Raw genomic sequence first — 26,943 nt, 5'->3', positions numbered from 1 at the left:
ACCATTCTGGGATTTTTCCCGACTTAAGCCTCGCGACTGTCTTGCTCTAGTGGGACCATCTTGCTCTGGCGGCCCGCTCTGGTGGGACAGATCCCACTTTAGCGGGTTGCATGGAAATAGAGAGCTCAGAGTTTGAGATCCAAGTCCCTATTTCACAACACACCCCCTTCCCAAGATGTACTAAAATATCCCTTTCACGCTAAATTCAATTTCGAGAGTTTTACTCACCCGAATATAATTTCGCAAAGTTGTAAATGTTGCGCACCATCTTGGCTATCAGTTTTTCCAATTAAATTAGAGATTTGATCTCCCAATATTTACAAGTTCTCCCTAGACTTCACCTGACTCAGAATCCGTCCAAGTCTGGCCTAGGCTAACTTTTTCTTAAATTATTACCCAAAATTTTTGGCCCAAAAATCCTTTCCCATTGGCCTATCCATAACGACGGGGAATAGTCGTTACACAAGAAGAGTTTGGCTTGATATCTTTGTGAATAATCTATGAATTTATGAAATATTTGAGATGTTTTTTCAAGGGAATATAATACCTTTTATATAGACCTAAATTAGGATTTAGGGTGGAGAAGCCTCCAAGAACCCTAACTGAAACTGAACACGTCTTGTTGAATCTCACAAAATTTCAATATCTACGAATGCTCCTATTTTAAAGCTTGTTGGAGTGTAGACTTGATGAAACTCAAATATGAAACTTGAAGTACCCACAAAAATGGAATTTCCACCTTAAAGATTTTGTGGCTACATATTTGCATATTTGATTTTTGAGAAAAGAGATGAAGGACAGATTTGGTCCCAATGGGTGTGTGAATTTATTTGCAACAAATTTTAAAGTGATAGAAAATAAATTGCAATCACAAATAAAATATGAAGAAAAATAATGTTATTGATAAACACTATGGGTACAAATTTATTTATCATTTGATTCTTCTCTCCTAAGATTTCTACGTGATTCGAGGGTCGTTAGTGGAGTATTTCTCAAATTAGGATGATGTGGAGAGTCCAACCAAATCTTGATCTATTTGTGAATATTCCATTTATTTTTATAAAATTTTTGAGATGCCTCTTCAAGAGAATATATTACTCTTTATATAGGCATGAAATAGGATTTAAGGTAGATAGGATCACGCGGTTAGCCAGTAAGGGGATCATAGACAAGTAAACTCGACATAATAAGTACATATATATGTAGAATAAGTTAACCATTCCAACCCAATCCAATACTTAGCAAGATCACAGTTCATCCAATTCCATATCATGCAATTTCACCTAAGGATCCTCTCATGGGACTATAAACACTCAAGATGTGTTGGAATGTGACACTTGGTCCAAGTTTTGTGTCGAAATGTGATACTTGATCCAAATGTATGTCGAAACGTGAACACGATCCCAACATACCAATAAACATAATTTCATTCATTAATCATCATTATTTCACCAAGAATAGGTTCATCACAAAACAAGCCAGCAAGTGATTATTTCACATATAATCTAGCTTGTTTCCCTATTTATATACACATATGCATATCATGAAGCAATTTAGCAAGTATATAAAACACATGCAGGAAACCAAACCATCACCTACCTCAAATTCAACTTCAAAAACCGTACAGTGTAAGAGTTTTCCCATTCCAGGTTCATTCCTCTCGTTCTTGATTTAGAAATAGTAAATATATATAAAGGATCAACACAATGGCATAATATCATGAAAAATAACAAAATTCTCATCCTAGGCCAAACCTATGATCCGAACCCCACCCTAGGTCTATTTCCCGCCATTAGTTTTCAATTCAAACCCTCCCCCAATGATTACCAACCATAGTTTGTAGGTTCTAGGAATCAAAGGAAGAATTTAGGGAGTAAAATCCTTAACTTAAGCATGAAAATCCATGGAAAATTGATGGAAATTGCCCTAGGTCGCCTCCTGAAGTCTTAGGAACTGTTTTTCCAGAAATAGACCATTCTGGGATTTTTCCCGACTTAAGCCTCGCGACTGTCTTGCTCTAGTGGGACCATCTTGCTCTGGCGGCCCGCTCTGGTGGGACAGATCCCACTTTAGCGGGTTGCATGGAAATAGAGAGCTCAGAGTTTGAGATCCAAGTCCCTATTTCACAACACACCCCCTTCCCAAGATGTACTAAAATATCCCTTTCACGCTAAATTCAATTTCGAGAGTTTTACTCACCCGAATATAATTTCGCAAAGTTGTAAATGTTGCGCACCATCTTGGCTATCAGTTTTTCCAATTAAATTAGAGATTTGATCTCCCAATATTTACAAGTTCTCCCTAGACTTCACCTGACTCAGAATCCGTCCAAGTCTGGCCTAGGCTAACTTTTTCTTAAATTATTACCCAAAATTTTTGGCCCAAAAATCCTTTCCCATTGGCCTATCCATAACGACGGGGAATAGTCGTTACACAAGAAGAGTTTGGCTTGATATCTTTGTGAATAATCTATGAATTTATGAAATATTTGAGATGTTTTTTCAAGGGAATATAATACCTTTTATATAGACCTAAATTAGGATTTAGGGTGGAGAAGCCTCCAAGAACCCTAACTGAAACTGAACACGTCTTGTTGAATCTCACAAAATTTCAATATCTACGAATGCTCCTATTTTAAAGCTTGTTGGAGTGTAGACTTGATGAAACTCAAATATGAAACTTGAAGTACCCACAAAAATGGAATTTCCACCTTAAAGATTTTGTGGCTACATATTTGCATATTTGATTTTTGAGAAAAGAGATGAAGGACAGATTTGGTCCCAATGGGTGTGTGAATTTATTTGCAACAAATTTTAAAGTGATAGAAAATAAATTGCAATCACAAATAAAATATGAAGAAAAATAATGTTATTGATAAACACTATGGGTACAAATTTATTTATCATTTGATTCTTCTCTCCTAAGATTTCTACGTGATTCGAGGGTCGTTAGTGGAGTATTTCTCAAATTAGGATGATATGGAGAGTCCAACCAAATCTTGATCTATTTGTGAATATTCCAGTTATTTTTATAAAATTTTTGAGATGCCTCTTCAAGAGAATATATTACTCTTTATATAGGCATGAACTAGGATTTAAGGTAGAGTAGTATCCAATAAACCTAATCAAATTAGACTCGTCTTGTAGAGTCCCATAAAATTTTGATATCTACACTCACAACTATATCGGTAAGCGAGAATGAGATAACCTAACATGGAAGTATATAGCCATCTTTCCATCGTAATCAAGTAGGGCCTTCTAGGTACACTTCTGTCGTAGACTAGAGATCCTATTCCCTATATTTTTTTCCATCTCAATGATTCATCTTGTGAGTTCACAAGGAAATTTTTTATTTATTTTAATGGTAGCTAAGCTAGTCACCACAAGAATATAAGAACAACTAATATCGATAAAGAAACTTTATTTACTAAATAATCATGTTTTGAACATAACCGTAGAACAAGATCGGTTAGTGGCTCAAGCTCTAATGAAAAATATAAAATAATTTATTATTCATACAAAATATTGTTAATAGATGAGATCAGTATCAAAAACACACCTAAACTATCCTCTTTTTTTGAGTTTTATGCCTAAACTATTGAAAGTATGAGTTTCATACCTAAACTATCACTTATTACTTTGAGAAACACAGCTCAGTGGTGTGGGTAATACACTCTCTCTATTTTTTTTGAAAAAACCTTCTCACATGGCATTCCACATGGATAAAATATTTCACCTTGACAAAAATTTAAAAAACTATTAATATTAGTAAATTCAAAGACTAAAGTATTTCTATCTTTAAAATATTTTTTTCACCCACACCAACCCCCCCTTCCGACAATCCCCCGTCCTTTTCTTTTTTTACATATCTTTTATAAAATATTTTTAAAAAAAATCATACTTCACCTCATCCCCCACTCCTTCCTGAAAAAATATTATTATTTTTATTTTTTTTAAAATAAATTATACCCACACCATCTAACCTTCTGCTCTTATTTATTTATTTACTTATTTTATATTTTTCTTATTTTGTGTTAGCTATGTACATATATTATTTAGAAAAACTCTTTTTTTCTAATTGCATACCAAATATGACTACAATAAAAGTCTTGCATCAAGTAAAAAATACTTTCCTAAAATTCTATGTATATATCTAACACAAAATGAGAAAAAAATTTAAAAGCGGAGGGTTAGGTGGGGCGGAGTAGAAATTTTTTTAAAAAGTAAAAATAATATCTAAATTATTATTTGGGGGGGGGGGAGGGAGGGAGGATGAAGTAAGATTTTTTTTTAAGAAAAACTTTTATAAAATAAATTTAAAAAATAAAAATAAAAATAAAAAATTTGGAAGGAGGGGAGGGAGTATGGTGAGAGAAAGTGGTGGAGTGGGAGAAAAAAATATTTTATATTTTATTTTATAATTTTCTTTTGGGTGGGGGAGAGGGGAAGGGTAGATAGTAATACCTTAACCTTTAATTTTAACTAATTTTAATAATTTATTTAATTTTTATTTTTGTCCATGTGGAGTGTAATGTCACAATATTTTTTACATGAAAGAGAGAGTGTAGTACACACATCATGATGTGAGTGGAATAAAAGAGAGATGTGTGTCCCTCAAACAAATTAGTGATAGTTTAGGTATGAAGCTCACACTCCCAATAATTTAGCTATGAAACTCAAAAAAAGGGAATAGTTTATGTCTGTTTTTGACACTTATCTCTTAATAGAATAAAGTAAAATAGAAACATAATGATGGAATTTCCCTTCCGCATTATGCTCTACTCAAAGTGATCAAACATCCTCAAAAAACGTCTAAGGATTATATTTATGTCACAACCCGACCTAGGACCTAGTCGTAACACGGCAATCGAAATCTTGAAGGGCTTCGACCAAGCCTCTTGTCATATCGTAAAGCATACACAAGGTAAAGTAAATGCGGAAATAACATAAAAAAGAGTTTAAACATGAATCATAAAGAAATCGTAACGTTGACTACATAGACTCTACATATTTTGTCCAACGAATGCATCGAGTAAACAAGAAGGGCGGGAGCTTAGACATATCCCTAGCTCACCCTCAAACATAAATGAAGTAAAAAGTATTTAGGATAGAACAAAGTCATAACTCGCCCTTGATAAAATGAGGACTCACCAACACTTCACCGAATGGAACTAAACTAGCCATGCGTATGAATGTGATCCTCAACCTCTACATTATGAGTCAATGTAGGCAACAAATATGCGTTAGTACATTTGAATGTACTAAGTATGTGAGTATGACATGCAATATAAATCATGGGATGCAATGATCAAATAAGTACATAATAAAGAGGGTAAGTAAAATAATGAGAAAATCATAAAGATCAAAGCATTTAAGGGACATAGTTGAAATCATAAAGAGTGATACATATGTGGGATAGGAACCATAACTGACAATAAGACAATGGGAGCTATAACATGGAATCTCGATTTCTCCCCATACAACGAAAAAAGGGAATCTACTTATCAAGGTAGACTCTATCCCGCTAGGTGGGTCATCTACATACGCTATATGTGGATCTACTAGCTAAGCCATGAAGGCGAACCTATAGTGGCATGTAGTTTAAGGGACTTGAGGCTGCTACTAAGGATTTTGGTAGGCCCCCACCTCAAAGTCCTCTCGTTGCTACATCAATATCCCACGGAATACATAATATAGTGATCATACTTAACATATATCAGGAAAACTGTACATTTTTTTTTGGAGAACAAACCTTACCCAAGGATCTCACCACTCGTGGCGGTCAAGGGTTTAGCCGAGTACCACCAAGCCTTATTATAAATAAAAAGAAGAAAAATATACATGGAGGGGGACATAAACCTTACCTCCGTGATTAAGGTGGTTCATAAGTCGAGTAACCTACTAAGGACATTCGACTTATCCCCATTTACAAGATGGAGTAAACTTAGACTATGCACCTAAGATATGACTCCTCTCAATATAATAATTCTAAGAAAGCGCAAATAAGGGAGACTCTCCCCTTACATATATAAAGAAAAAGTCTATGCAAATATAAAAGGAGGTTAAAATTACATATAGAAAAGGAACACCTACAATGGGTCTTGTTCGGTCTTTTTAAGATTTATTCTTCTAACGCTTGCCATTCCTTGTTTGTCCCCCTCGACGTAACTTTGGTTGTGTGTGCTCAAGTATGTGGTAGTACTTAGACAACTTGAAGTAACCTTTGGAAAATGTTTACATTGGAAGAATTCCATGAATTGGATCAGCTGCTACAGCTCTACAGTACAACCAATGTGACATTATGCCAAGCTCAATAGAGAATCCAATGGTCTTATCCATAGCATGATGTTGCAGGTTGTTATTGAGTGTTGCTCCTAGACGACTGCATATTGCAGTGCTCCCTGCAATATCACAAGCTGTTGAATGTTGTTGTCAAGCTCAAAAGAGATGATTTCTTCATCTATGTTAAGAGATACAATGTGCTCCAATGGTTATGGTCTTCTCCACAGTAAGTTGTTGCAGGTTATTGCTGAATGTTGCTCCTAGGTGGTTTAGTATGCACCATGTAAGGCTCCTAACAATATCACAAACTGCAGCTTCTACAGTTCTGCAATGTACCTGCACTAGTAGAAAATAGAAAACAATGGTCCCTAGGTAACTATGCACCTATGAGAGGACTCCTCTTAATACAAGGTAACTAGGAAAGCAATAAAACAAGAGAGACTCTCCCCTTTACAATATGATCCTAACTAAGTATTCTTCAAAGAAGCTATAACTACAATTAGAGGCAGCCAATGTGAAGAACTACATAGCACCAAAAAAAGAAAAATAGAAAAATAGATAAGAAGAGCTCATGGTGGCTTCTTGATCCTCTTGAGCCAATCTTCAACAGCTCACTTAAGGTGGATCTTTAATCCTCTTCAGCTTTTGCCTCCTAAAACTTGCCATTCCCAGTTTGTCTAATATGTAGTACCCTCTTGTCTCCTTAGGAAGTTGCTAAAAATTGTAGAATTGGTACAACCTGTCAACCTTATGGTTGTGCTTTGAAAGAGTGTCTACAGCAAAGTTAGCTTCCCTAAAAATATGTTTTCATTAAAAGTGATCCAGAAATGTGATTAGATCTTGCAGCTCAGTTATGTAGTTCCAAATGTTCCAAGGAGGTTTGGTCTCTTGTTTTAGCCATTTCACAAAAAGCTCTGAGTCAACCTCCTAGAGAACCCTGTTGTATCCATGTTGAATACACCACATGATGCCCAATAAAGTAGCCTGCACTTTAGCTTGGTTGTTAGAACCAAGGCCAAGAGTGCAACAAAGGCATATATGAGCTTTCCTTTGTGATCTCTTAAGATACCCCCAGCTCCAATTCTTCCTGGATTGTCTAATGCACTCCCATCAGTGTTTAGTTTAACAAAATTGTAAGGAGGTTTGTGCTAATTAACTTGGATAATTTTCATATCATGACTGCATCTTTCCACCATAGATAGTAACTCCTTCCAGTCACTTGGCCAATTAATGTAAGGGAAAGCTTTAAAAATTAGCATATAAAGATCTTTGATGATTGAAAATTTGACTCTAGTACTACTAGATCTTTTGCCTCCACATTTGCTAGCACATCTATTCTTCCATAGATTCCAACAAATAAATATAGGTGTAGCTTGAAATAAGACTTTATGAACCTCATTATTTGGTTTAGACAGCCATCATTTCATCAAAAAACATCTCATGGGGCTGCTGCTATGTTGTATACCCCAATAGTCAGAAAAGTACTCCAAATATGTCTAGCAAAGTGGCTTGAGATAAATATGTGATATATATTGTCCCACCCTGGTCTGTAGCAATAAGAACACTGGGCAGGTTCATGACCAAATGAGTTAATACTCTAATTTTTAGGAAGTTTGTTTCTGAGGGATCTCCAGATTAGAAATGATACCTTGAAAGGTATATTCTTGTTCCATATAGTGTTGTCGGTCATGGTTTTGATCCTTTTTTGCCTGACTTGGTTCCAAGCTGATGCACAGGTGAAATTCCCATCTGAATTAAGCTTCTAGCATGCTGTATCTCGGATGTTAGGTTGATATTTGAAGGAGAAACTGAGGATTTTCTATACCAGATGTTGTGGGGCATGTTGTCTCACCACCTCTTCATTCCACACCCCATTAATTAAGAATTTAGAGACTGTGATATTGTTAATTCTAGGAATATAGTCAATGTGATTAGCTAGAGGGAAAATTCCTAACCAATCATCCCACCAAAAACTGTAGGAGCCTGAATTAATGTGCCACTGTATATGAGGCTCAATAGCAGATTTATTTTTCATCATGTGCTTCCACATAAGTGATTGGACAGTGTTCCATTTCTTGATTACTGGATGTGCCCTTTGGCAATACTTGGCCCTCAGAAAGTTCCCCCACAGAGTCTTCTTAGACCTGAAGATCCACCATTGCTTATACTAGAAGGCTAGGCACACATCTGTCAGCTTTTTTAAGCCAATACCTCCTTCTTCAGTAGGATAGCTGAGAGTCTCCCATGATACCCAGTGGTAGGAAAATTGTACACAGGTTTAACATTCATATTGTAGCTCATTTTCATAACATACTTGAAATATGAGTATTAGCCTTTCAACATTATAAAAATTATACTTGCATAATTCATATTATGAGGTTCCTTGGTCACCAACATAGGGCCCTAAGTCATCTTTTTCCTAACTTACATGAATATTATAATTTGATCATAATTAAAATCTATAATCATAACTCATACTTGAATTTAGAGTAAAACTCACATACATAATCAATTTAAATAAAAACCATGAGAACACTTTGAAATCATAGAACTTCATAATCATACTTCATATGTAACATTATTGAAAATAGCTTCATGTATGGGCATTCTTAATTCAACTGGAAATCATGTAATTTACGTAAGAACATACTTATAATGATCATTGATAACACTTAAAATCGTAATTGAAACAGCCCAACACAATTCATCAAAATTAAAGTTTAAAGATAATGAAATTTCATGAGATTTTTGATGAAAACCTAGGGACTCCATGGGTGAAAGGAACCCATTGATCAATCCCCACATACCTTAATTGAAATTGAAATTTTAAATTGAGAAAGAAGGTTTGACCTTGAAGAAACCCTAACCATAGCTTGATGAAGATGATGAACTCTTGAGGAACCTTGGGAGAGAAGTCTTAAACTTGTTTGGGAAATAATAAGGGAATAAAAAGAGTTTAAGAGTATTTAGGACAAATTATTTAATGAATCTAGTCTTTAAAAATGTCCACATACATTGGTAGAATATAGGAAAAAGACTAAACTACCCCTCATTAAACTTGAGTCAGACAGCCCTACGAGGGCACTCTATGATTCATAGAGGCAGTGACGAGTCGTTGGAATGACTCGTCCTACAGGCCCTTAAAAATACCTGAGAAACAAGTCTCTAAAGTTTCATTACAGGTCGACTCTACAAGTTGTAATCTTTTATTCGACTCGTCCTGTCAAGTCGTTTGGGAGCCTCTGATCTTTGTTTACGAGTTGTTTTTATGACTCAGTCTCGAGTCTACGACTCGTAATCTTCATTCGTCCTGTAAGTCCCTAGAACCTGCATATTCGAGCCTCAGGACTTTCACTACGAGTCATTGTTATGACTCGTCGACTAGATGACGACTCATTAGGATGAGTCGAAAATGATTCTCTTCAAAATGGCCCTGAAAAGTTCAAGGACTCACCCTTCGACTCATATCATTTCTATGAGTCATAGGAACCTCTACGAATCATAAAGGAACTCGTAGACTTTAAGTCAGTCCATATTTTGAAAATTTTCTCCTTGAATCCGACCTTCTGATTTTTGGAGTCTTACAATATCTCCTACTTGGGAGCATTCGTCCTCAAATGACATTTGACTAATATAGAAAAGACATGAAATAAGGCAACCCAACTATGAATACAATGACACATAGAAAAGCATAAACCATGAGATTTTCAAACTTATCATAAATCATGACTTTTAAATCAACTTTCATAAACATACATGCATATGTATGACATATGGAACTGAAACGTAGGAGTTTAATCAATTCGATCATGAATAACTTAGTACCTTAGGCTTGAGTGGAAGAAAAGTGATACGGATAATGCTTTATCATGTCTGCTTCCGCATCCCATATAACACTCTCTACTTGTTGATTTCTCCACAACACTTTGATGGATGCGACGTCTTTCTTCCTTAACCTCTTCACTTTCTGGTCTAAGATTTCCACCAAAACCTCCTCATAGGCCAAATTCTCTTCAACATTTACACTTTCCAATGGCACAATAGAGTTTGAATCACCCATAAACTTTTTCAACATCGACACATGAAATATCAAATGAACTATAGCAAACTCAAATGAAAAATCTAACTCATATGCCACTTTACCAACACGTTTCAATATTCTATAAGGTCCAACATATCTAGGACTTAATTTCCCTTTCTTACCAAAATACATTACATCCTTCATAGGTGAAACCTTCAAATACACCAATCATCCACATCAAATTCAAGCTTTCTTTTTCTAATGTCTGAATAGGACTTTTGATGACTTTGAGTCGTTCAATCTTTCTCTTATAACCCTTACTTTCTCCATTAAATCAACTACTAAATACGGACCAATCAATGCCATCTCACCCAATTCAAACCATCCCACAGAGATCTACATCTTCTTCCATATAAGGCTACAAATGGAGCCATTTGGATGCTAGAGTGATAACTATTATTATAGGCAAACTCAATCAATGGCAAATACTCAGCCCAACTTTCTTTAAAATCAATCACACACGCCCTTTGACATATCTTCCAAAATTTGGATTGTTCTTTTGGCTTGTCCATCGGTTTGAGGATGAAAAGCGATACTTAGCTGGACTCCTGTACCAAGACCTTTTTGAAATAACTTCCAAAAATGTAAAGTAAATTGAGTACCTCTGTCCGATATAATCGACAAGGGAACACCATAAAGTTTTACAAGTTCACAAATGTACAACTTAGCATAGTCTTCGGCACCATAAGAAGTCTTAATCGGTAAAAAGTTTGCCAACTTAGACATTCAATCCACAACAACCCAAATAGAATCATATTGCCTACTAGTACAAGGCAAACCCGTTACAAAATCCATATTAACTTTTTTCCACTTTCAAGTAGGAATTTCAATGTCTTGAGCTAAACCTCCCAGTTTTTGATGCTCAACTTTAACTTGTTGACAATTTGGACACTTAGCCACAAATTCTGCTATGTCCTTCTTCATGCCATTCTACCACTATACTTTCCTCAAATCACAATATATCTTGTTGGATCCTAGATGAATTGAATACCCAAAACTACGGGACTCGTTCAATATCAACTCTCTTAACCCATCAATAGGAACACACAAACGACCTTGGTAGCGAAGTACCCATCTACCCCTTGGGAGAAAGCCTTAATGACTTTTTCGGCAACCGACTTCTTCAATTCCACCAAAACCGGATCATGGTCTTGTTTAGCCGTCATAGGAGACGATTCTAAGCCATTATTACAATAATGCCTCCATCATTGGAGTAATCCAAATGCACACCTAAATATTTCAATCTATGGACATCTTTAATCAACTCCTTCTTACCTTCCCCAATATGTGCAACACTATTCATGGACAGCTGATTAAGAGCATTGGCTACAATATTTGCTTTACCCAAATGGTACAACACACTCATATCATAATCCTTTAAGAGTTCAAGCCATATTTTTTTCCTAAGGTTCAAGTACCTTTGACTAAAAACATATAGCAAGTTTTTGTGGTCAGTGAATTCTTCAATATGCACCTCATAAAGGTAATGACACCAAATTTTTAAAGCAAGCACAACCGCCGCAAGTTTGAGGTCGTGGGTTGGATAGTTTTTTTCATGTACCTTTAGTTTTATAAAGGCATAGGTGATAAACTTACCATGTTACATCAAAACAAAACCCAAACCAATAAATGAGGCATCATAATAAACAACAAACCCATCCGAACCTTTGAGCAATATCAAAATAGGAGCCAACGTAAGGCGATCCTTCAATGTTTGAAAACTCTTCTCAAACTTATCCGACCATTGAAATTTCACTTTCTTTTGAGTCAACTTAGTCAAAGGTGAAGCAATATATAAAAGCCCTTCAACAAACCTTCTATAGTATCCAACCAAGCCCAAAAAGCTTTTAATATCCGAAGGAGACAATGGTCTAAGCCAATTCTTTACCACCTCTGTTTTCTTTGGATCAACTTTAATCTCATCACCGTACACCACATGACTAACAAATGCAACTTCCCTTAGCCAAAATTCACACTTATTAAACTTGGAAAATAGTTGCTTATCTCTTAATATTTGCAACACAATCCTTAAGTGACTCATATGATCATCCTCATTCCAAGAGTAAATCAAGATGTCATCAATAAAATCCATTACAAACATGTCCAAATATGGCTTGAAAGTATGATTCATCAAATCCATGAAAATAGCAGGAGCGTTAGTCGACCCAAATAACATAACTACAAATTTCAAATGACCATACCTTGTCTGAAACGCCGTTTTGGGAATATCACACTCCCTTACCTTTATGATGATAATTGGAAAGGAGATCAATCCTTAAGAAGTAACTTGCCCCTTGTAATTGGTCAAACAAATTATTTATCCTCGAAATTGGATATTTGTTCTTCACGGTGACCTTATTCAAACTCCGGTAATCTATACACATTCGGAGTGACCCACATTTATTCCTAACAAACAATATGGCACCCCATGGTGATATACTTGGCCTTATAAAACTATTATCCAACAAATCCTTCAATTTCTCTTTCAACTTCTTAAGTTCCGTCGGAGTCATACGGTAAGAAGGAATAGAAATAGGTTAAGTATTGGGAAGGAGATTTATGCTAAAGTTAATTTTCCTTTCGGGGGGAACACTGGGCAAATAATTGGGAAACACATCGAGCAACTCATTAACTATAGTGACCAACTCAAGAGTAGGAGTTTCGAAATCAGCATCCCTAACTCGCACAATATGATAAATGCACCTTTTGGAAATTATTTTTTAGGCCTTAATACATGAGATGAATCGACGCTTAACCACCAAATCATTACGCTTCTATTCAAGAATAGGCTCATTAGGGAATTGAAATTTGACCCTACAGATTCTACAATTAATGGATGCATAAGAGGCATGTAACCAACCAATCCATACCAAGAATAATGTAAAAATCAGTCATGTCTAGTTCAACAATATCACAAGGGATAACTTTATGCAAGACCGACACGAGACAATGTCTATAAACTCTCTTGGCTAACACCAAATCACCAACGGGAGTATAAATCAAAAAGGGTTCTAACAATACTTTGGGGCACATATTAAATCTCATAGCAAGGTAAGGAGTAACAAAAGACAAGTTGGCACCCAGATCAAGCACTGCATAAACATCAAAGTTAAAGACCTGTAACATACCCGTGACCACATCGGGAGTCTCATTCACATCTTGCCTATCATGGAGAGAATAAAATCGGTTGTTGTGTTGGCCACCCTTTGGTTGAGCTTGGGCGCATTTTTGCACTTCACCTCCTTGAGGACGACCTTCTCCACCTTTGTTGGCAATATAAAGGCACTCGGATGGCTTATGGCCCATCTTTCCACATTTATAACAACCACACATTCCCATCAATCATTTTCCTCCATGATTCTTTTCACACTTTTCACACTTGGGAAAAAAGGGATACTAGCATTCACATCTCCTCTTTCTTGATCTTTAGGATATGGAACCTTATCCTTAACAAACTTCTTCCCCGAACCTTAGCCTTGTTGAGAAAGGCCACTACCACTACCACTGTTCCTAGCATTGGAGAACCCACCTTTATACTGTCCCTCTTAGAGTCCCTCATTCTCATCTTCTTGAGTTTCTCTCCCTCAATTTGTTCGGCAAAAGTCATAAGCCGACATATGTTTATTTCTTTCATAAGCATAGCGGTGTGATATTTCTTGGCAACCAAATTGGATACTCCCAATAAGAATTGACTCATTTGGGCACGTGGGTCGGCAACCAATGAAGGATCATACTTGGATAGCTTGGTGAACTTGAGGGCATAGTCCATCATACCCATGTTGCCTTATCGAAGATTGATGAATTCCAACACCTTGGATTCCCTTAACGTAAGAGGGAAAAAGTGATCAAGAAAAGCAAGTTTGAAGGTTTCCCATTTAATAGGACCTTTATCCACTCTTTCTAACTTATATTGTGTATACCAAACTTGAGTAACACTCTTGAGTTGGTAAGCCACCAACTCCGCCTTTTCTTCCAAAGTCACCCCCATAATACTTACTATCCTATAGACCTCATCAATGAATTCTTGAGGATCCTCATCCACTTTTGAACCATGGAATTTAGGAGAATTCATTCTTGCAAAGTCCCTCACTCCAGAGGCCGGAGTAGGAGCATTAAGAGGATCCACAACCCCTTGGTTGGACACTACTTAGGCTAGCATGGTGATAGAGGTCCGAAACTCCGCATTAGTAACTTTGTTGGGTAGGGGACCATTGTCTTGAGGGACTTTTCTTCTTGGAGGCATTTTCTGAAAATTGCAAAGGAAGATCATTAGGGAAAAGTCTTAGAGTGTGCTCTATAGCATGAAATAGATCATGAAAAAAGTGAAAATTTCCTAAAATGCCTTATAGCCTCCCATTCATAGATATGGTGCGCTTCACTTCCATGAATAAGACTCTACTTCATACGGCATGCTGGGCACCCTAGAACATCTTAAACCTTATGTCTGATATAAGTTTATCACGACCCGACCTAGGGCCTAGTCATAACACGGTGATCAAAATCTCAAAGGGCTCCAATCAAGCTTCCTGTTATATCGTAAAGCATACATAAGATAAAGTAAATGTGGAAATAACATAAAAAGAGTCTAAACACGAATCACAAGGAAATCGTAACATTGACTATATAGACTCTATATTTTTTTTCCAATGAATGCCTCTTCTAAACAAGAAGGACGGGGGCTAAAACATGTCTCTAGCTCACCCTCAAACATGAATGAAGTAAAAAGTCTTTAGGATAGAAAAAATTCATAACTCACCCTCGATAAGATGAGGACTCACCAACACTTCGCCGAATGGAACTCAACTAGCCACGCGTATGAATATGATCCTCAACCCCTACATTATGAGACAATGTAGGTAAAAAATATGTGTTAGTATATTTCAATGCACTAAGTATGTGAGTATGACATACAATATAAATCATGAGATGCAATGATCGAATAACGTACATAATAAAGAGGGCAAGTAAAGTCAGAGAAAAGCACAATGATCAAAGCATTTAAGGGACATAGTTGAAATCACAAATGGACATAAAGAGTGTATACATATGTGGAATAGGAACCATAACCGATAATAAGATCTTGATAGATATAACATGGAATTTCAATGTCTCCCCATATAACGAAAAAAATAGAATCTACTTGTCAAGGTAGACTCTACCCCATTAGGCAGGTCATGTACATACGGTATATGTGGATCCACTAGTTAAGCCATGAAGGCAAACCTATGGTGTCACATAGTTTAAGGGACTTAGGTTGCTACTAAGGCTTTTGGTAGGGCCCCACCTCATAGTCTTCTCGGTGCTAAGTCAATATCATACAGAATACATAACATAGTGATCATGCTTATGCTTAACATATATCATGAAACTTGTACATAAGTTTAACATTCATAGAGTAACTCATTTTCATAACATACTTGAAATATGAGTATTAGCCTTTCAACATTATAAAAATCATGCTTGCATAATTCATATTATGAGGTTCCTTGGTCACCAACATAGGGCCCTAAGTCATCTTTTCCCTAACTTGCATGAATATTATAATTTGATCATAATTGAAATCCATAATCATAACTCATACTTGAATTTAGAGTAAAACTCACATACATAATCAATTTAAATAAAAACCATGAGAACACTTTGAAATCATAGAACTTCATAATCATACTTCATATGTAACATTATTGAAAATAACTTCATGTATGGGCATTCTTAATTCAACTGGAAATCATGTAATTTACGTAAGAACATACTTATAGTGATTATTGATAACACTTAAAATCGTAATTAAAATAGCCCAACACAATTCATCAAAATTAAAGTTTAAATATAATGAAATTTCATGAGATTTTTGATGAAAACCTTGGGAATCCATGGGTGAAAGGAACCCATGGATCAATCCCCACATACCTTGATTGAAATTGAATTTTGAAATTGAGAAAGTAGACTTGATCTTGAAGAAACCCTAACCAAAGCTTGATGAAGATGAACTCTTGAGGAACTTTGGGAGAGAAGTCTTAAACTTGTTTGGGAAATAATGAGGGAATAAAAAGAGTTTAGGAGTATTTAGGAAAAATTATCTAATGAATCTAGTCCTTAAAAATGCCACATACATTGGTAGAATATAGGGAAAAGACTAAACTACCCCTCATTAAAACCTGAGTCGAACAGCCCTACAAGGGCACTCTACGATTCGTAGAGGCAATGATGAGTCTAGGAATGACACGTCCTGCAGGCCCTAAAAAAGACCTGAGAAACAAGTCTCTAAAATTTCATTACGGGTTGACTCTACAAGACTTAATCTTCTCCATGATTCGTCATGTCGAGTCGTAGAAGTGATCCTGAGTTTTTGGAGCCCCTAATCTTGTTTACGAGTCATTTTTATGACTCTCTCTTGAGTCTATGACTCGTAATCTTCATTCATCTTGCAGGTTCCTAAAACCTACATATTCGAGCCCCAGGACTTTCACTATGAGTGTTGTTACTACTCGTCGACTGGATGATGATGTGTCCTAATGAGTCGTAATGGATTCTCTTCAGAATGACCTTGAAAAGTTCAAGGACTCACCCTACGAGTCACAGAAATCTCTACGAATCGTAAAGAGACTCGTAGACTTGAAGTCAGTCCACATTTTGAAAATTCTTTCCTTGGTTCCGACCTTCCATCTTTCGAGATCTTACAATTTATAACAATGAAAAATAACTCTCAATTCTAATTGAATTTGGATATGAACTTTGCAGAAAAATTCTTCAGATAGCCAGTGACGTGGTGCGTCACCCATAGCCCCAGTGCGCCAACACTATAACTTTTAGTTCTCTAAATTTTGGTCTATGGTTTAGGGCGCCGGTCAGTACGCCTGAATTGTGAATTATTCTTTGAAGTTTAGGTTGTGGTGTCGGGAATCAACCATAGCCCCAAATTTCTTCATTCAGAATTATTCCCAACTTCGATTCTTGTTTCGACTTTCCAATTTTTAGCTTTTTTGGAGTGTTTGCTAATTATCAACAATATTATGAATATGCATAAAATTCAAAATAAAGCAAAACATGGATAAAAATGACAAAATAAACGTATAAATTTGCCCAGATCACTAAACTTCTTAATTCTAAATTGTGGTGTTTCCATGAAGGTTGTAGTTTGACATTCATATGCTTATAAAGATTTCCATTACTGAATTGCTTATTATTTTGAGCTTATTATTTAATATTTTGGCCAACTATCAAATATTTGTGGCTCGTAAATTAGATCCGAAAGAAGAAATTTGCGAACGTAATAAAAAATAGAACTTACTTGATACAAATGACATTTCATATGCAATTCACTATCAGACGGGAATATAGACGTTCACTACTAAAAAACTGTCAAAAAACGACACAGAAAAGCGACGGACTGCGTCGCTTTTTTGATCAAACTCAATGGAAAAGCGACATAGTAACTTCCGTCGCTTTTTTGCTCGACGCTTTTGAAAGAGAAATGGACAAGGCTGTAAAAAGCGACGGACTGCGTCGCTCCTAATATTTTTAATTAAAAAATATATAAAATAAAACGACAGACTCTGTCTTTTTATTTTTTTTAAAAAATAATTATTTAATAAAAGCGTCGGACTAGTAGTCTCCATCCGTCGCTTTGTTTAAACTGGTCTTCTTAAAATTTTACAGAAAAGCGACGGACTTTGAGTTTTGTCCGTCGCTTTTCTGGGAAAATATAAATTAAAAAATCCAGAAAAGCGACGGACTAAAGGACCTTGTCCGTCGCATTTCCCCAACATTTTTGACAGCAAAAACCTGCAGTTTCTGTTGCCCACCTGCAATCAAAATTTAATTCACTTGTATTCAATTCAGCCCATTTAAATACAAATAACAACAAACAAAATACGTAAAATACATAATAACAAATATAATTAAATAGTTAAAACGAATAAAATCATAATTTAGAATGATTTAAAGTGTTTCAAAGTTAACAAAAAATTTCAAAATGTTCATAAACTAACATAGGGAACTCTAAGGACTATTTGCTATAAATTCATCACTATCATCGGAATCATCCGGAGTGGACCCTCTTGAATAACGGGGCGGAGGCTGACGAGCGAGGTTGAGCACTTGTTCTTTAATTTGCTCAACTTGTTCATTCATACTTTTTTGATCCGCGACCCTTCTTTTCTCTGATTCTGCCAATGCGCGTGTAAGTTCTGCAATTTGCTGAGACATTGCAGCTATCTGAACCCCGTTAATGGCCTCGGCTTGACGCGATGATCCAATATCTTCTAAACATGATTGGAGTCGTCGTACATTATTCCTAGAGCTCATTTCATATATTCGGCCCTTATGGCTGCCTCCAACCACTTTTTCTGTCCAAATTTGAGTGGACTGTTTAGGCGTTAGCTGAACTGAATCTCCCATCTCACGTATGTGCCGTTCATAATCTTGCTGAATATTAGAAAATAAAAATTATAATCAATATATATATATATAATAAAAATAAAACTTAGAATCAAAATATATTATACATTATATCTTAAATAACTTACATAGGCTCGTTTGGACCTTTCCTCCACCCACTCATTCGGATTCGACTCATTAGTCTTTTTCTTCACATGAGTCTTTTTAAAGACTTCATGACGATAGGGAGTGCGTCCCAATTCTTTTTCCCATAAATAAAAATACAATTAATAAAATAATATTTTGTCAAATAATTTATTTCAGAAAATAAATTTAAACTTAAAATTTATAAACCTTACCATCTCCCTTTGAATCGTACCAACACTCTTTGCACCTCTGGTGTGCAACGAGCCACCCTTTAGGCTGGCTCTTTCTTTTTTTCCTTGATCGAACAAAGCCTTGAATTCTTCGATATTCCAATACCGACATAATTCTTCAAATATATGAGGCAACATCCAACTTGAAGGTGCCCGATCATCCCTAAATTTTTTTAGCTAGCTAGATAGTCTGGTGCTCGCTTTTCTTTCAAAAGTAGTCGTAATGACCATATTGTACCTTGGCTCCCAAGTACATAAAGTCTGGAAAAAAAATAACGTTAAATAATTAGTTAAGTAAAGTATAGTAAAAATATTAAACGTAACTTAAAAAATAGATTTAAACATATATATACCTTGAATTCATTAAACATTGCATAGCGGATACTGTTAGGAATCTCCCGCCAAGAGTGATAGGGCTCAATATATAGCGTCCTAACACTCTCCTGAAGAGCCCTAGCAGCCTCTTTTGAAGGATGCCACTTGCAAGACACATAATAAATATGTAATTATATCATCAATAAGTTATTAATGTAGCAAAAATAAATAAATAAAACATTAAACTTACGAGGATCCATCAGGCTCAATCATGACTCTCCCAAGTCTGTCCCTCTGCCCAGGAGTTAATCCAGACACATCATGTACTGCCTCTAGTCTAGCAGCAGAAGAAGGTGTAGGTGATGCTATAGGAGTATCAGTCTCAACAATAGAATCTCTAAGTCTCAGAGTAGATATGTGAGGAGACTGAGATCCGGGAGATGGAATTGTGGGAGATGGAATTGTGGGAGATGGGGTAGAAGAAGATGATACTCTCGGGGGTCAAGCAATAACCTCTGTGGGTAGCTGGTGGCGGGTGGTCGGCGAAACTGGCTATGGTAAACTAAAGGATCCATAGTCCCAAAAGGATCCATAGTCCCAAAAGGATCCATAGTCCCAAAAGGCATTTCCGACGCTGAAGAAATATGTACTGGAATATCCTCAGGATCAACAGGTCTCCAAGACTTCTTTTTACTTCTACCAGAATGGGTAACACCAAGATGATCCCGGGATCTATCACCATCATCAGATGACATCTGCATGTAAAGTAACAATACAATATATAAAAAACATAAATTAAATAAATTTAGGGTTAGGAAAATAAATAACTTACATACTAGTGATAATCTACCACTCTATTCCTCCTCACTTGTTTCATTTTCGTCATCTTTCCATTCCTCCTCCTCAGTTGTTTAATATTCATTGTCAATCCATTCCTCCCCCTCAAATGATTCATATTCCTCGTTTACTTCTTCCTCAATAAATTCAGGTTTCAAACCACCACCAACTTCATAATGCATGTTATACATCCACAAACGATGATCCATCTATAAAATTACATATATTCAAGCTTAATTAATTAGTTCATAATGACTACAATTCATCGAGACTACAAATTCTAATTAATTCAAGTTATAATTAATTAATTCATATAATAATTAAGTTCAAGTTATGATTAATTCAATTTATAATTAACTAATTCATATAATAATTAAAGTCCAAGTTCATAACTTGAATTTCTTCCAAACATCAAAAATCAGTCAACCCAATATTTTTCTAACTTGAATATCTTCCAAACATAAAAAATCATAAATTCTAATTTCTAATTACTTCATGTTCTAACCGTAATTTTATCTTCAAAAATATTTTAAGTCCAACTAACACAATACCCAATTCACAATCTAATTAAAAAAAAACACAATTCAAACTAAGGCCCTAAAATTTTCATTCACATTCTAACTTCAAGAACTAACCAACTTAACATAACATTTGAACATCAACAACACTTTAATTCCAACTCCAAAAAATATTCAATTCACAATTTAATTCAAAAAAAAAATCTCAACTCAAAGAAAAGACCTAAAATCTAATTTCTAATATTCATCAATTCAAAATCACATATACAAATTAACTATGTTAATAACATACATTAAATAAATTAAATGAAATAAATTAACTAACAAATCAACAAATTAATTTTTTTTAAAAAATTAAAAAACCCTAAAACTAACCAACCTCATTAACAATACGGAGAGAGAGGCTGACGGTGGGGAGGGACGGCGGCAACAACGGCGATGGGGAGGGCATGGCGGCGACAGCGGCGAGGGGGTGGGGGTTGAAATTTTTAGAGAGAAGGGGAGGGTTTAGAGAGAGAGAGAGTAGAAATGAGAAAAAAGTCGGGTCTGAGTTTCAAATATTTCAGAAAGAGCGACGGACAACGTCGCCTTGTCCGTCGCTTTTTTTAAGTAGTTGGCCGCCATTTTGACCAAAAAAGCGACGGACTGGGAGACGTTGTCCGTCGCTTATTTTAAAAAAATTAATAAATAAAATATAATAAAAAACGACGGACGAAGACGCAATTTTTAAATAATATTTAATTATTTTCAATTAAAAGTGACGGACTCCGTCATTATTTTTATTTTATAATTAATTTTTAAATATATTTATATATGACGCAAAAATCCGCCAAAAAAGCGACGGACATATAGTCCCTATCCTTTGCTTTTTATTAAAAAAAAATTTAAATTTTTTTTTAAAAAAAAAGCAACGGACAACGTCTCAAATTCCGTTGCTTTTTTTAGCGCCGCAGTCTATCGCTGTTAGTTTCGTCATTTTTTGACAGTTTTTTAGTAGTGGTTAGGAATAATCGAGTAGTCTTCGAGCTATCAATATGATGCTCTTGAAGTAATCTCAATATACAATTAGTGAGTCAAAAAAGTCTTAAGCGTGCGATTGAATAATCAACTGAATTGTTAAAACTACCACATTCCTGAATCTTCCTCTCTTTGAATTACATCTAATCAATCTTCACCTACGTTAAATTTAGTATTACTTTTAACTAAATTTAGTATAGTAAACCAAAATTCCCAAAATTATTTGTTACTTGTTGAATAGTCGAAGTAATAAGTCAAAATTAGATAATCAATTCGACAAGTATTTATGGGATTGATATATGTACTTAACGAAGGGGAGCCTTGGAGTAACTGGTTAAGTTGTTGTCATGTGACCAGGAGGTCATGAGTTCAAGCCTTGGAAACAGCCTCTGGCAGAAATGCAAGGTAAGGCTGTGTACATTAAACCCTTATGGTCGGACCCTTCCCCGAACCCTGCCTTAACCTCCTGTATTACTTGTACGATTGTGTATGCTTTAACTACAACAATTATTGATCAATCCATTTTATTAGTTCAACCTATTTCAGTATGTTCATGAAAAAATAAACTGATATATAGTTCAAATTGATCCAAGCAAATTTTTGCAAAAATATTTTTAAAAAGACCTTTTCTTATTTGATATGTTATACATTAGCCAAAAAAAAACAATTTTTTTTATTAGATACAAAAAGTTTTAAACAAACAATTAAAACAATTAAAAGTTAGTAAAAATTGGACATGTTAATTAAGAGTAAAGGGATAAAATTACCCTTAAATTATATTCTGGCTCAAAAATACCCTTTTCTTCATACTATTGGCTCAAAAATACCCTTCACGTCATATTATTGGCTCACTTCTACGCCTCCATTTGACGGAATGAAATGTGGCATCCCATGTGTTAATTTACGTCATGAAAGATTTCCACATAAGCACCCACCCCACCCATCAATTTAAAGACCCAAATCCACCCATTAAAAGACCCAAACTCATCCTTGACTTTAGTAGTTATGGCTTCCTTGACCCCTGTAGTTATGGCTACCACAATTAATTTACAACAGTTTTTAAGCAAACTATTGATTGGCTATTTAATTTGCTAAACTATAGTTTCCATCCAGTAGACATAGCTAGCAAATGGTGATAGGTTTAATTTTCCAAAATGGCAATTAAGCAAATGTGTTTCCTGATCAAGCAAGTGTTTTTTTAGGAAGAAGATGGGTGTGGTTGGGCCTAGAGTGAGCTTCAAAGCAACATAATCGTTCTCAACGTGATCAATAAATGCTTGGGAAGTAGCTGGAGTGTTCTTTCTAAAGCCAGGCCAACACGCAAGGGTGTCTGACTGCCGCAAATTATTACGAGAGTTGATTAAAAATTGGTGCAAATCAAGGAAACTATAACTACGGGAGTCAAGGATGGGTTTGAGTCTTTTAATGGGTGGGTTTGAGTCTTTTAATTGATGAGGTGTGGTGGGGGTGCTTATGTGGAAATCCTATGTGGCGTATATTAATACATATGAGATGTCACATTTCATTTCATTAAACAGAGGGGTAGAAGTGAGTCAATAGTATAACGTAAAGAGTATTTTTGAGCCAATAGTATGACGCGAAGAATATTTTTGAATCAAAATATAATTTAAGGGTATATATGCTCTATTTCGAATAGTTAAAGGATAGTTTTGGCTATTTTCTGATTAATTAATGACCCACATTTTAACTTAGTTTAGCTGGTGAAGTACCACAAAGTGTATTATCCTAATTACTACCTTAATTAAAACTAATGAATTCATTGATGGTGAAAGTTTATCTTAAAAAGTCATGATGAAAGCGATTTGTGCTTATCATTCAGCAAGTCTCGACAAATACTTTTTTTGCTTTTCTTTGAATGGGCTTAGATGAACTGTCATTTCTGATATTTTTAAAGCTCCATCATACTCTGGGATATTTATCGTTTCTTTTTCTATTTCTATGTTAATGGGTCACTGAAAAGATATATTAATTTTTTTACCTTATCAAAAAGAAATATAGTTCTTTGGATACGGTTTCATTGAACCTATATAGCTTCATTGGTGAGAGTATCCGGCCATCTTCTATTCGTGTTCAACTATATTTAGAAAAAAAATACTTACTCAAATACACTATATGTTACTCAATCATGACAAATCTATAAGTAACATATATTATACGATACACACCTTGTTTTATAAGAAAATATTATTTATCTGCAGGAATGGCTGCAGTGTTAATGTTATGAATTCATCCTATCGAATAAATTAATTGGCTCAATTTTGTATGTGTTAAAAACTTTGATAAAATTTCAAATCCACTTCTTATATGTGGATCGGAGTTTGACTCTCCAGTATAGTCATACACCATTTATATCTTTTTGTGCTTTTCTTCTAGCAGAAAGAGGAAAACAATTTAACTTGGTAAGTTGGATTATATATGTTCTCTTTAACTAATTTTTTGTATGTTTGGCATGTTTCGATCAATTCAATCGTTAATCATACGAATTTATTTTTGGTTTAACAAATTAATACTGGATAAAATTTTATAGATAAATAACAAATAAATTCATACTAATCTCATCTAGCAATAAATTAAAAGAAAATGATAGATTAGCTAAAAATTATCAATAAATTACGAAGGTAATTTCATATTTTCTAATAATGAATGGATTGATCGTAGGAATATGTTCCCATCAAAGTAACAATGTATTTGGTAGTAATATTGTTTTGAGTAATTTTCCTCTTTGCAAAGCAACATATATGTGTGTTTCATGTTTAAATATTGTGTCATAGCAATTGGAAATTGTTCATCTCTATATATATATATATATATATGTGCGCAAATTAAGAAATTACACAATAGTCACATAATTCATTTATTATTGAAAATAAATGTCTGAAGTGCACCTCATTTGAGAGACAGTAGTGGATCACTTAAATCAAATATCCATGAAAAATAGAGTATTGTTGTAGAAAAGACGACAAACAAGGATAAAAAAGAAAAGAAAAAAGGAAATAGGAGGTTAGAGTTAAAGATAAAAAGAGTCCAAAATAGGGTGTAAACGTGGCATTCAACCAAGCATTACATGTTTAGATCATTCGCTACGCTACTCGTCCTTTCTTACTGCCCATTTTTCTCTGCCCATACCCCTACTAACATCTTCACTCTTCTATTTAGCAATAAATCTTTGGAGGTTTTTTTTTTTTTTTTTTTTTTTTATTAACACAAACCAGAATCTCTTTCCCCATTCATGAGATGGTGGGACTCAGTGTAGTACTCGAAGGTTATAATGATAAAGATAATATTAATACGATAACTCCCGGGGTTTCTAATTCCACTTGGCACATTCTTAACAAAGCTAGTATGGTATTGATGAAACCACCTTCTCCTCCGTCGATCCCTTCTTCTCCTTTTTCCCGGAGAAAATCTCCGGCCACTTCTGGGTTTCTCGATTCATGTTTCCTTTGTAAGCAAAAACTCTTACCTGGAAAAGACATCTACATGTACAAGTAAGTCGCTCATCTCTCTCTATTTGCTTAAATTCAAACATTTATTGTTATACTAATGGGTAATTTCGGACTAAATAATTTTAAATCCTGAATCTGTTTCTATTATACAGGGGAGAATGGGCATTTTGTAGCGTGGAGTGCAGATGCAAGCAGATTTTTATGGATGAAGAAGAGAGTATAAAGACGAAAAAAAATAGGAAATCTCAAGCTTCCACTTCTTCTTCTTCTAATAATAATAATAATAAATCTTGTACTACTACTTCTTCATCATCTTCATCGTCGTCTTCCTCTTCACGGTGCATGAAAACGGCGGCGAGAAATCGACCCAATGGATTTGCATACTGAGAAAGAAGGTCAATCTCACGGAAATTTTGCTGCTTTCCAATTTTGTCCTCAAATATATTTTGTAATGACTATGGATGTCCCTTTTGTTTATTTTTTTTCCTTGGATTTTTATATTATTAGCCGTAGTATTTTTTTTTTTTTTATGAAATTAATATTGGTAGTACGAACATTTGGAAACCAACAAATCTGCTGCTAGTTTTCATTTATTAGCCCCTGGGTTTTGGTTTCCCGTCGCCAATTTAACTAAATTGCAAATAATGATATTGGGAATCTTCTTTTGTCAAGAGTGGGAGTTGTAAGGATGGTCGGGATATTCTGGGTAATCAAATGAAAAAGTGGCAATTTTCCAATTATATCCCTCAACGAAGTGATGAGTCATTCATTTTTATTTTATTATTGCATTTAATGTCATTAAATTTTATTTTGTACTTAATGTTTCTAACTTATCATAAAAATATTATTTTCTCTACTATCAATATCATCGTGTCTTTGTTGTTCCTCCCCTAGGTTCGAATTGTAATCTTTTGAACTTCTTTTGAACCTCTTTTATGACTTTTCAACTTCCGCTGGCAATTTGTAAGATAAGTGATTCAACATACTTGAATTCTGTGATTTTTCTTTGAAAAAAGAAATCCAATATTATATGAAGATGTTGATGCTTAGGTGGCTCAATTGAATCCATTAATTAAACACAAAAAGGTGACAATTTGAGTAATTAAATAATCATAGTTAAAAGAATATTTTGAGATCCTCGTAGGATATGGTTAATACTTTTATATAGAGTTCATTCATGGGCGCACGTGTGAAGGCAGCATGAACTAGATAGCAATGAGATGCTCATTCTTTGTTACTTAGGAAGTTTGATTTTAAATTAGCGTTCGACATTTTAGTTTGATTTTGAGACGATGGTTGTACATGTAACCATTATTTATTTATTGGAAAAATTTATAAATAACATTAATTTATACTTTTCCTCCATCTATTTTTACTTATCTATTATTTCATCCGTTCATTTTTATTTATCTACTATATTATTTTGGAATGTTCAATAATACTTATTCAGTTTGTATAATCAATAAATAGTTTATTATGATTTTGAGACGATGGTTGTACATGTAACCATTATTTTATTGGATCGGCCTTTTTTGTTACCGTGCAACTTGGGCGGGGGATCATATAGAGCATCCTCAAAGATGAAAGAAAAACTCGTGATGTACTCGCAATAATGTCAAGCATATTTTGCAGAATTTGTGCCAAAAGCATATCAAAATACTTTATCCTAGA

General features: G+C 34.9%; 1 protein-coding gene across 1 annotated transcript; it reads left to right on the top strand.

The window, feature by feature from the left end:
* Nucleotides 1-24,893: 24,893 nt before the first annotated feature.
* LOC129884978 (FCS-Like Zinc finger 15) lies at nt 24,894-26,115 on the top strand. Its single transcript, XM_055959236.1, has 2 exons — nt 24,894-25,314; nt 25,425-26,115. Exons 1-2 carry the CDS (start codon nt 25,061-25,063, stop codon nt 25,657-25,659), a joined length of 489 nt encoding a protein of 162 aa, XP_055815211.1. The 5' UTR covers nt 24,894-25,060; the 3' UTR covers nt 25,660-26,115.
* The last annotated feature ends 828 nt before the right edge of the window (nt 26,116-26,943 follow it).

Source organism: Solanum dulcamara, chromosome 4, assembly GCF_947179165.1.
Source record: "Solanum dulcamara chromosome 4, daSolDulc1.2, whole genome shotgun sequence".
NCBI lineage: Eukaryota > Viridiplantae > Streptophyta > Magnoliopsida > Solanales > Solanaceae > Solanum > Solanum dulcamara.
Note: the sequence above shows the minus strand (reverse complement) of the source record. Positions and strands in the feature narration are given on the sequence as shown.